Source organism: Homalodisca vitripennis, chromosome 4 (genome assembly GCF_021130785.1).
Source record: "Homalodisca vitripennis isolate AUS2020 chromosome 4, UT_GWSS_2.1, whole genome shotgun sequence".
NCBI lineage: Eukaryota > Metazoa > Arthropoda > Insecta > Hemiptera > Cicadellidae > Homalodisca > Homalodisca vitripennis.
The window spans coordinates 82,406,642-82,419,775 of NC_060210.1; the positions used below are offsets into that span (position 1 = coordinate 82,406,642).

Sequence of the window (13,134 nt, forward strand, 5' to 3'; positions counted from 1 at the left end):
AACCAACCCTGTTCAGGATAGCCTTCAACATCAAGAACTGACGAAAACATCAACAAAATCAATGCCCTTGTTCATGAAGACTGTCACAGAACCATTGATCAACTTTGTGAGATGCCTGGAGTGTCATGGAGTTCAATTCAAAGGATTTTATCTGAAGATTTGCACATGAAAAGGGTTGCAGTCAAATTCATCCCTAGCCATCTCACAGTCCACTTCAGGCATGTTTTGAAAAATGTTTTGTCCATCCCCCCTACTCACCAGATCTAGCACCGTGTGACTTCTTTTGTTTTTCAAACTCAAAAGGGACATGAAAGGAAAGCATTTTGCTACTGTGGAGGAGGTAAAACAAAAATTGTTGGAAGGAATAAAAGACATCCCGATAATGGAAATTACAAAATGTTTCGAACAATGGAAGCATTGTTTGGAGAAGTGCATTATGGTCAATGGTGAATACTTTGAAGTTGATCATAATGTTATGTAAAAATATTGAAAAATAAAGAAATTATACAGAAAATCCTATTTTTTTTGTGCCTCCTCATATAATATATAAGCCTCCATTTTTACTACTCAGTGAACCATACTACCATTTAACAAATAATAACACTCCACCACCATATATGCCCAGTGCCAATATATGTTGACAGAATTATGAAAAAGTTCTGTCATGTGTAAACAATTGGCAACTACAACTCACCAGGAGCTTTGATAAATGCTGGGCCGCCAATTAAACTTACTCGAAAACATAAGGTTTCCTTCAATTAGTTTTGGGTATATTGAGATGTATTTTAAAATGCAGTGCACATAAAAGTGAGCAATGGGCACTAATGGGCTAAACTAATTGCCATTCGACAGCAGTAAACATTTTGTATAGATGACAAAACTGCTACCATTAATTTTAAAATTTAGCCATAATCATAAAACAACAACATTTTCTCAATGCACATTCTTAGATATATTTTCACTAATGATGTAGAAATACATTTTTAATTCTATAATGTTATTTAACTTGTACACTTACTTTTCTGGCATATCTGGAAACTTTATACGCATTTCTTGATTTTTGAGAGCTCGTTTTTCAAACTGCAACACCATTCTTTTGAGTGTGGCCTCATCTAACACTTCCCCCTGTAAATATTTACTAGTTTAAAATTCTTTCAAACAAAATTCAACAGGAAAAATGCAATCAACTCACAAAATAAAAATAAAAATCATATTCTCTTAATCCACAGTAGCAGTAATTACAAATTTATTAGTCTAACAAATACACATTTTATTAAATTAACTCTCAACATGGTGGTTAATTCTTCTAAACCCTTAAAATATTATAGACCTACTGGTAAAAACCTATAGTATATTTTTGGATAATTATTTAAACAGTAATCAATGTCCTAAATGTAACATGTTCAACATCCTTTTATCAGAATGAGCTAGTATAAGATGAGCTCTTAAGAATTTTTCAAATTGAATTTCCAAATTTTTTTTTCAAAATCAAGTTGATATTTTTTTCTTCAAAATTTTAATTAATTCAAAACAAATACTTATGTTTAAATTCCACCCCATAAGTAACTTCAAGTGTGTACAGCAACATTCAAAACTTAACCTTTTACTCAAACTATAATGTTTATTTCATAAATATATGTAGTCTTTACCTCTTTATTCAGAAAAAAAGTATATTTTTACATACATTTATGTAAATACACACACTTATTTCCTTTTTTAGTGAACAGATAATAAAAAATAGAAATACGACACCCAATAACCAATAATACTGTATTATATCAACTAACTAAAAACTAAATATTGTATTATAAATAAATTGATATAACCAACCCATATTTACAATATGGTAAATACAGCCATCAGCTGTCCACTTGAAATTTATAACAAGGAATTAAATATTTTTTACATAACTTAAGGAAATAGCATGTTTTAAATACTTTTTAACAATCTTAACTTTTGTATAAGTAGAAAATATGTCACTTCCTGAAGCTATATAAGAAGTATATGCTTTAAAAATTGTACATTTTATTCTTCAGCCATTTTTATTTGGACCAAAATGCAAAAATGTCCAACTTTAAATGCCAGTAGTTTCACATGGACACATATGTTTCTACTGTTTCTGTATTATTTAGGTAAGTTATTACAACCCTTTTAACACCAGCCACTTAATGCTGCCGCCTACTGAGAAGCGCCAAGGTGAAATTGGCCGGTTTTGCAGGTTTTGGTTCAAAAAACTCACGTAACATTTGTTTATTGAATGTGAATGTGAATGAAGTGATTAACTCAGTTTGTTTTTCTTTAGCAGTAAATTAAATTATCTAAAAGGATATTTAATAAAAAAAAGATAATTAATTATTTGTTCCTTTTTAAACTTACAAAAAAATTTTATTGTTTATAAATTTGTTTTGAAATTTGAGTTTACCATAAAATGAGACAAATAATAAAAAGAATGCAACAAACATTTTAATTAAGATCTGCAGTTAATTATAAGACTATATACAAAACTAAATCTTCATTAAACACACATTTAACAAGATTTGTTATACAAGCTCTCAAACATATCACTATGAATAAATTCAAATGGTTTTTACTAACCTCAACACTTTCTTCAACAAGTTTCATTATAGCATCTTGTTGTTCTTCTCGTGCTTGTCTTTCCATTTCTTCCCTTTCTCGTTCCAGTTTTATTTGGCGTTCAAGCTCAAGGCGTTCAATTTCTGCAGCTCGTGCTTTCTGAAGCTTTCTAAGTTTTCTCTGCCTTTCATACTCAGTTTCATCAGGCTCATCGACTTCTTCTTCTGGTAAAGGACGCTTAGGTGTGTTTGGAGGCTGTTTCCAACAAAAAACCTCTAGTTTCAGTGAAGTATTCCATCGCAAATGTTTAGTATAGTCAGTCATCTAAATTATTCTGGATGAAATCCATAACAAAAATATTTAAAAAATAAATTATACTGATTGGCACATACTTTTTTGTTTTTCATTCACTATAAATAAAATATTTTTAGAAAGTGTTTAGCCATTTAAAAAGCCATCTAAATAAAGTTTTTATTTGATTGTTTAATAGTGTAGAATTAATGTTAAAAGACATCTTTTGTGTTTTAGTATCTAAAGTCATTGAATTTAACACTCCTGTTTAATAACATTAAATTAGAATAATGTCAAATCTGCATAGGGGACAACTGAACCCTTTTTAGTACTTTGTTTATTTAGGCATACTTTGTTATAGTGGATAGGCTTATTTGATATTTTAACCTGTTATCATAAAATATATTTTGTTTGAAACATATCTTTGATGGTTTAAATCATAAATAGCTCATTGCTGTTCATATTTATTTTGTACTTCATATAATATTATACAAAGCTATTCATATATATATATAAAGCTACTTAATGTAAAAGAACTCAATTGATTTATTACAGAGAGTATTGAGTAATGAGTTTTATTTAGAATGTTTTAGGTAACACACTCGCAAATTAATAATTCTAACTAATGTTACTACAGGTCTAATCTTATGGCAGGTTGGATAACATAATGAATCAGTCTTGAATAGTAACAATTTGTTTTTACTGTAGGTAACGATCGTTGACGACAGTCTTTAGTCTAGTTTTAATTTCAAGAGTTGTGCAATGTGCAGCGCAACAACGCAACAGCGGCAGTCAGTACCATTGAGCATGCATCTGCAACTAAAATATCAGACAACGGTTGGGATTGAAACTGTTGTCTGAGCACAACTGTTCCAAAACAACTGTCACACAGTATTTTACCCATCCCTAAGGTACAAGCAACAACACCCCTCCAGACAGCCAGAATACAATCATCGACAGAGTATATTTATATCCACAAATATATCAGCCCAAGAATGAAACACAAGCAACATCCATCCCTCTTCTCCCCACCATTACAGTAACCATAATTAAAATCCCAATTATTCTTGAATTCGGTCACCTTATCGACTCAACCAACACCAAAGTAATAGTCAGAGAAACAACAAACAGTCCAACAGCTATAGAAGGAAAGGCTATGGCTGCATTACATTTATAAAGAATGCATTAGCATTTGGTACTTTGATGCTAAATATGTTATAGCTGAGCGTTGTGGGTTATGCATGCAGCCTGGAGCAAATTAAACAAGTCCTCTATTCTTCTTTCCCGAAATCTAAAATATTATCTTTTAAAGGTATTATTTTTTGAAGCCAGAAAACTGAGTGGAATTATATCAGAAATATAAGGGAAATAAAAATTATAAATGTACATGTAAAATTTAAAACTGTTAACAACCTTCAAAAATACTGAAGTATGTTTCTGAGATGCATCTATATTTAATTCATGCTACTAACTACTACCCTATTTGGATGTCAGGATTTGATCATTTAAACTGATATGGAGTTTTGAATTCAAATGAACCAGGATAGCAGAAAAATCAATGAATTACTTTATGTTTCATAGATAAATGAAAATCAATATTAATTATTAATTTAATTATCGATTATCAATACTAATCGTCAGTATATTAATTATTCTTTATCCGACATAATTTGAATATACCGGGTGCGGCAAAACAAACAGTGCAGTTTTGAAATGGTATTAAAGAAAATCGGTACGAGTTATGAAAATGTGGTTTATTTTGCTTGAATAAGTACATTACCCCATTTTTTCTGTTAAGATTTGAAGATCACATCAAAAAGATGGCGTCCTCCAGAAGCAATGCACTGATGTAGGCGATTTCTGAAGTTTTCCACTGCATTTTGGCACATATTGATTGGAATGGCGGTGATTTCCTCTCTAATACGGATCTTGAGTTCTTCCAAGTTGTGAGGACGATGCCGAAAAACCTTGTCCTTGAGATAACCCCACAGGAAAAAATCGCAAATGCTCAAATCAGGTGATCTTGCAGGCCACCGCAGGTCACCCCTCAGAGACACGAGACGCGCAGGAAACATCTGCCGCAATTTCGTCCTTGAAACATGTGCTGTGTGGGGCCCCATCTTGTTGGAACCAAATATCCTCAAGATGTTGTTCTTCAACCAACTGATTCAATTCTGGCTCAAAAAATCTTGCAGCATCGAAACGTAACGCTGAGCGGTCACGGTTGTTGTAAGCCCATCCTCCTCAAAGAAGTAGGGTCCAATAACACCAAATTTGGAAATCGCACATCATACAGTCACTTTCGGGGAATGGAGAGGTCGCTCATTTACTTGTTGTGGGTTTCTGTCCAACCAATAACGGAAATTCTGTTTATTAACTGAACCTGACAGGTGGAAATGGGCTTCATCACTGCTGAAGAAGGTTGACCTTGGTGGGATACGTTCTAAAATTTCTTGAGCGCAATTCACGCGGTGTTGAAAGTCTGGAGGCATTAACTTCTGAACCAACATAATTTTATAGGGGTGGAAGAATAAATCTTTGTGTAAAATCCTCCTAACAGAGCGATCAGACATGTTTAAAGCAGTTGCGTGTTTCCGGGCAGAGCGTGTTGGTGATTGTTCAACAGCTGCCCTCACTACTGCGACGTTTTCGGGAGTTCTCGCTGTTTTCGGTCTTCCCATAGCTTTAGGCCTTTGTGTTGAACCAGTTTCTTCCAACGCACAAACCCAACTTGCAATAACATTGCGATGTGGAACGGGATCATTACGCGGAATGTTAAAGTGCACTCGGAACGCTCGTTGAGTCGTGATGTAAGAACGCCACTTTCAAAACACGTGCGAACGGCAATGCCGCGATGCTCTCCGCTCCAAACCATTGCTACGACTGAAAACGGGGTGAGTGACCGAATGCAGTGAGCCCCCTCCCCGGCTCCTACCCCCACCACAGCGGATGTAGAAGTCCATCACAACTGCACTGTTTGTTTTGCCGCACCCTGTATTTATAAAATGATCATATGATATTAAACTAACATCAGTATATTATATATGTAAGATATAATGTACATTATTGAATTTATGTTAAACTTTGTATGTTTATTTTTTTAAACATGTTCACTTCAATAATTTTACAAAGCAAGGAATTACTGACCTTATAAGACAGAAGTTCTCCTATATCCATTTTTCAGTTGGACAATTTCAGCTAATGTTTGCAACTGCTAAGCTGTAATTCCCCCTTGTTTGATTGAACAGTTTGCCTGAAAGATCATTAACATTTGAAGCATAAAATATAATAATATTTTCTGCTAATACATTAGTAAGTCAACTCTTAAATAAAAGATTTTAAAAAGAAATTTAGAATGAGTATTCTGCTCTGTACAAGCTGTGTCTCGGATTATCTGATATCTTATTTCAAAATTATAAAAATTAAAAAATCTTATTTCTGTTAGTTTGAATAATATAATGATAATAACCCTTAAACAATATTATAAATTTTTCTGAGGTGCTGATTGCAAATAATAATATTTTTAACACTTAAAACCACCTTATTTTATATCAGAAGTTAATACTACCACAAATTCAAAAAGATAAGGTCTACATAAATTATACAATAAAGCAAGTAAATATAAATAGAAATAGTTTTTTTAACAAAAGGTAATCCAAAAGACTCTCCAATAATAATTTAGCATTAAGTAATTTCAAAAGTACTCATTTGAACAATCTAAATTTTTTAATAAGTATGTGGTTTGATTTACTAGACAGTGGTATGAAAAATACATAGTGTGACTTCTATTCTTGCGCAGAGCAATACTCTTTAGTTCTACTTGTATACTGTTCATCTATATTTTAGTCACCCTCATATTGACTGTAGTTGTTACTGAGGTACATTGTCGTGACGTCTATTGATACCATATACATATGACAGTATCCACACTACCTGTTTTCTCTTGGTTGAAGGTGATAATTTATTTGGACATTTTAATTAATTACACTATTCCAATCATCGCCTTTAATATAAAGAGTTAATACAAAATGATCCGTATACAATAAACATGTTGTTGTTGAAAAATATATCACCCACTGAAAAAACATTTAATAATATATAATTTAAAGAGGTTGTTGTGATGTATGTAATTTAATGTTTGTTGTGACGGTGAACACACAAGTGACAAACACAAAGTGATGGACATGTAAAAGTATCCTAAACTTACTGTACCTAACCTAACCAGCCTACCTACTATTTCTCTACCTATATGTTTTTATTCCTACATAATTTATTGGCTATTCATTTACTTACCAATTACTTTACAGATCAAACACAGAACACCAATAACAAGTGGTGGACATGTTAGTATGTACATGCTAACTTAAAGTTGAAATCCAAATAATAATATTTATTGTGTTAAAAAGCTAAAATTTAGATTTATTTTTAATCATTGATGAATGTCTACTATTCTTATACGCTAAACATAACGATACTTTGGTATTATCTGGAGACCAATATTTATCGAAGAGTTTTTCCTACAGAGGACCTTAAATAACAATATTATTAGAAATAACAGATTTTACTTGACTTACTATGAAAATTACATGGCATTGTAAGAATCGGTTCTGGTTTTTTACCTCCTAAAAGGAAGCGTTGTCGGTTAGAAGTAGGGCACTCTGCCTATATCTACTTCTTGTTATTATGTCCTCTTAATATAAGTAGGTTTGGATTAGATTATCATAAGTATGTTACTAGTAGTTTACCAAAGTTAAATGAGAATATCCTTATGTTATGAAACCATTAGGCTAGTATTTTTCAAGAGATGTAATAGAATTGGTAATAATAAATATCTTACACATAAAATCCGGAAGTTAACTTAACTGATACCCTAACGGCAAGTGATTTTTTAGAAAGAAGTAAACCAGGACATATAAAAATTTAGCCTATGTAATGCCATAATTTAACCTCATCTAAAATTTTGTAATCACCTGGTCTCTAAATAGTAGAGCGCATTCACCCCGATTCAAAACAGCCATTTAGTGTACTGCCACTTCCAGCCTCTCCAAATACAGCCTGCCTATCTTAGAAGGCAGTAGCAAAATGTCAGTCGTTTAAGAGTCGTCCTCCCATCACAAACCTGTGCTGAGCACATTAACTGTGAAATTGACCTACCATTACTAGACTCAATTGACCTGATACGAAATATGAAAGTGCAACTGGTTCAAGAAATAACAAGCAGTAGATAGGGACAGATTGGCCTCCGGATAATACCAAAGTACTGTTTTTCATTCATTTATATACAAACAAATATATATATATATATATATATATATGTGTGTGTGTGTGTATATATATATATGTATATATGTATGATCCATAATAGGCTACACTTTGCAGTTCTAAACTAATGAATCACCCTGGCTGCAGTATAGTAAGCGGCAATCACCACAGTCAAATCGGTTACCAAATTATCAATTAGAAAGAGGCTACCTAAACTAATGAATAAAAACCATTGTAATTAAAGCTATTTGTAATTAATTATTGCCAGCTCCTTTAACCCTAGAACTGGCGGTCATTTCATCCTGTAGTGTCGGGCTGTTTTGGAGCTTCGCGCAAGGTTTTTTTAAAAAAATTATTAAAAATATAAAATAAAAGCAATATAAATAAGAGTATATATTTTTGGGTACTTTGGGATTATACCGACCACACCAGTATGAAGAACACCAAAATATAAATTTATAGAAACAAACATGATAGAACGAAAAAACAACTCTTTGATTACAAAATTACAAGCATTTCCAGGTATTGTGATCGGTATTGTTGTCGCTGTTATCTTATCTTTCTCGAGAATCCCGATTACGGCAGGCCGCGTGACATCACATGATTTGCACGGTACATAATTAATTGCCTTTCCATTACAATTCAATTTATATTTTTGATCAGATCCTCTAGAATTTGATATTTTACTGATAGGTACTATCTCGAGGGATGTTTTTCTTTCGTTGACATCAGCGCGGGGCGAAGCCCGCGCTGATGGCCGGAGGCACTCGCATTTTGGGTGGCGGAGTGTGATCAAGAATAAAAACAAGTTTTTAGTGTTTTTTCAATAAAGAGTTTAGTTTTAGTTTGGTAATGTTTGTTTTTATTGAATTATTGTGTTTGGAGAAATGTAGAGGTAAAACACGGAAGTACAACAAAGCGACGCACCAGCTGAACGGGCGGCGAGACTCTGCAATCACGTTATCTACTAGACCGCTCGACTTTGACCTCTGTCTGAGGATGGGAGGGGTTTGCGATAAGACAATTCCTGTTTTATATTGACGAAATATTGTTCTACGCTAATCTAGTAATCAGTAGAAGCAAAATGTCAAATAACGATTCATGTATGGGTGTGGTCGGTATAATCCCAAAGTACCTATTTTTGTGTTCAGAATTAAACGTAGAATTGCACTATATTGTAAAATTAACCATAAAAAATTTTCTAATAAACACTTTTTTTAATCAAATATAAAATTTACGAAAAATATTTCTTAAATTTGGGGGGGACCATACCTAGCAAATGAAGTTATGGTGAGAAATATTTATAAGTGAGATAGCCATTCTGTGTCAAATTTTATCTAGTTTCAGAAAAACATAAACATTATACACATTTATGAAAGCATCATAAAGCTATAGAACAAAAAGCAGCAATGCGTATAAATTCTGAAAATCGGGTGTACACGTAAGACTTTGGTAAAACAAGTTTTGCTAATACATTTATCTATGAATACATGTTATTTTGCATATTTTATTACTTAGAATAAAATAGAATATACAGTAGTAATGAAATAATTACCATAAATTATTTTTTGAAAAGTAAAAAAAGTTAAATTTTGCCATTATTCAAAAATTTTGCGAAAAATTTTCATTCAGCAAAATATAAAATAGTTTCTAAAGCTTGTACTATATCAAAATTTATAAATTTATGGTTTATAAGTAATAGGAAATATTATGAAGTTAGAAAACTATAAATATAACTAAAGATATTGAAAAAATATAGAATAACCCAAACAGTTATTATATATAACCAAAGAAATTACAGGAAATATATATTTTATTGTGAAAACTATCTATTTACCAAAAATAAATACTTACTTCAGAGCTAAAAGAGTGCTATAAATAACGTTTAGTAAGTGAAAACAATAACAAACTATGTGAAATGAATTTTAGCCAAGTCATTTTGCCATAGCCTACACAAAGCCGGTAATTTCTCAAACATATTTCAGTAAATAGAAATTGATTTATTCTAAAATATATATGTTTACACTACTACGACATCAAACAACATACTACACATTAAATACGACACTAAAACACGCGTAAAACTATTAAAACTTACAAATATCCACAGCTCGGCACGAAAGTGATAAAGAACGGCAGCGGCAATATGGCGGTCACAACAAACGGCGTCGCGTTTTCTTTTACGTTCAAAATAACAAGCTTGCTACGTCATAACCACAATACAAAGAGGAATAAAACTCATCTGTTCCTTAGCATTTTTCTTCCCGAATCCAATGGTGCATGAATTATATCGATACGTTACCGGAGTATATTATAAAAAGTAATTATACGAAGGAATGTTTGATCGACAAAATTTTGACGGTTAACACCACAAAAGCGGCATTAACCGACATAATTATGTCGATTAACAGTTCTAGGGTTAATGTAAGGATAAGAATATTTTTTTTAATAAATTCAAACAAAGTAAAATCATTTCTATGGTATTTGAGTATTAGTCGCAAATATACAGTTACAATTCACATGTGTTAATTGTGTCACAAGCTGTCAGAAACATTTATTTTTTTAAATAGTTCAAATTAACTAACTAAATGTTACTCTGTCTTGTTTGTTACGCAACTTTATAGCCTAGATAGTTTTTATTTATCATTAAATTATTATTAGGTTAAGTAATTAGTTTAATGAGTGCACTACACTCGTTATTTAGTTCATTTTATCAAATATTTTGATTTTTTTTATGAAATGAATTGGATATTTACAAATTATTAACTTAAAATATGATTTCAACTTCTTTATTATAGCAGTGTTTTGAGCTATTATAAAGAACAAGTAGTAGCTATTTTTTTTCAATTTGGTAAATGGTGATAAATTTGAAGGAAATTTTAGGAGATAATAACTGCAAACACTTGGCGAGCGATCAAGAGAAGTTTGAGAAGAGGAATAACGACAGACCATCTTTGTGAATTTTTTGTACTGCAAGCAAATGTACCTGTCTATGTAAGCTAAAAGTAGGTAAATCTTAAGATCAGCGACTACCGCTCCAATCGCCGTAATTTTTTGCATACTAACACAGATTAAAGTAATTTCACTGAAAAAAATAGTCCCGATTATCGCCGTAGCCGTTTACTCCCCCCCAACAAAATTTGAAAATAAAATAAAATTTTAAAAAACCTGACTGACAGTGCATTTATTCGTTTTTTTGGTGTTATTAGTTCGTAGGGCAGTAGTCCAGGTACTACTTCTAGTATAAACTCGTCTTTTCTTATCAGTGATAAACGCGCGCCGCTTATCTTTTGCATGTAATGAAACCTGCATTAGTTCTTTCTGAGTTTTGTGTGTGTAAGCAGTCATGGCGTGATCTGAGCTTGGACTTTGCAAGCTCGAGTTAATTTTTTTTCTAAAAGAGCAAGCAGCGCAATGCGCTGCGCAGCGGGCAAGCATCGCGTGATCTGAGTTTTGAATAGGCAAGCTAGGGTCTTTTTAGCGTGTGACAAGAACCATCGCACGCCATGTCAATAACTTCACTAATTATTCCTTGTCCATGTGGGTTTGTTTGTTTACGTCTGGCGGTCAATCGAAGCCGTCCTATAGGTCACGTGACTACTGTCAACTCATCAAAACGACCATGGGCGGCCATTGTTTTTAGTTTGATAGTCGAAAATCTTGTTATTTATGTGTTTTGTATTGCCAACATTGTGTACTGCCGAAAAACTGGTTTTTATATGTTAGCGATAATCGGGACTATTTTTATCGGTGAAATTACGTTAACCTGTGTTAGTATGCAAAAAATTACGGCGATTGGAGCGGTAGTCACTGATCTTAAGATTTACCAAGTATTGTAACATTTCTCTGATATGTAAAATTAGCCTAGGTCTAGGCAAAAGTTAGTTTTGTTTTTTTTTTAAGTTTTTGTTTAATAGCGTATATTTTATTAAAACTTGTATTAACACTTATTATATTACAGAAATCACTCTTTCAATTCAGAAATATGTCATTGTTTTTATTTTCAATAAAAAGTAGTAAATAATATATATATTATATATCATAGGCCTAGCATATGTATTGACCAGACCATTATAGTGTATAATAAAATACTGGTTTTACACTAAGTTTTCTTTTAAATTTACTTTAAGTGCTTTTCAATTAGGCTAGATTTTGATAGTATATTACAGCAACGGCTACAAATTTTAGAAGTATATGTTAGAAGATTGTGACAAAATTCTTACATATGTTCCTACAATACGCTTTATAAGAGCTGTCTGTATTCATGATTGTCTACAACTACTTACAATTTTCTAAATAGTACTTTAGTCTTCATCAAATAAAACTATCCTTTACTATTTGCTACTTTAAAATAAACAATAAATATGTATAACTAAAACTTACAATAGTTTTCTCTATTTGGTCCAACTATAACCTTATTTGCGAATGAATTTCCAAAATTCAATCTAATTTTGATGGAAATAAGGATTGACTGAGTGTGAACTGTGAATTGAATTGAACAAAAGGATTTGTAGGTTATGAGTAATGTTTAGTGTTTACTGTCCTTTCTTGATTTAACGTTTTGTTGCATGCAGCCAGAACAGAAAGGAACTCTGTCGACATAGAGTAAAAAAATAAACATAACTACATTTCAATATCAAATACTTTTGAAATGGCGTAGTTTGAGCAATGAGATATAGAGAGGAGTGGACTGACTTGGAAAATTCTACCATTTATTTATTCTATGATGATAAACCATTTAACTTAAGAATCAATATTATTTTAATTGAGATGTAGAACTGATTGTAACAACTACTGACAGATAAATATCCTTATCAATACTCATTAAATTAATATATGTTCGATATATGCACTGTATAAAAGTATATGAAGGGTGTGTGTAACATTTACATTATTCAAATTCAAATTCTAATTGTTTATTTCCGAATAGATACATTGCTTACATGTTTATCTCAGACGTCGACAGTAAAACTATTATAGAAGCTAATTATCCTTCCTAATAGAATT

The 13,134-nt window shown here is 32.0% G+C and overlaps 1 protein-coding gene across 1 annotated transcript in view; it reads right to left on the bottom strand.

The window, feature by feature from the left end:
- The window catches only part of LOC124359649 (beta-catenin-like protein 1), a 44,251-nt gene extending 31,570 nt beyond the window's left edge, over window positions 1–12,681 (bottom strand). The window contains exons 1-4 of the mRNA XM_046812562.1: window positions 12,511–12,681; window positions 6,013–6,118; window positions 2,596–2,829; window positions 1,019–1,125 (exon numbers count right to left, since the gene is read on the bottom strand). Coding sequence (XP_046668518.1) covers window positions 1,019–1,125; window positions 2,596–2,829; window positions 6,013–6,042 — 371 coding nt within the window. The 5' untranslated portion in view covers window positions 6,043–6,118; window positions 12,511–12,681. The remainder of the gene's footprint in view (window positions 1–1,018; window positions 1,126–2,595; window positions 2,830–6,012; window positions 6,119–12,510) is intronic.
- Between the last annotated feature and the right edge of the window lie 453 nt (window positions 12,682–13,134).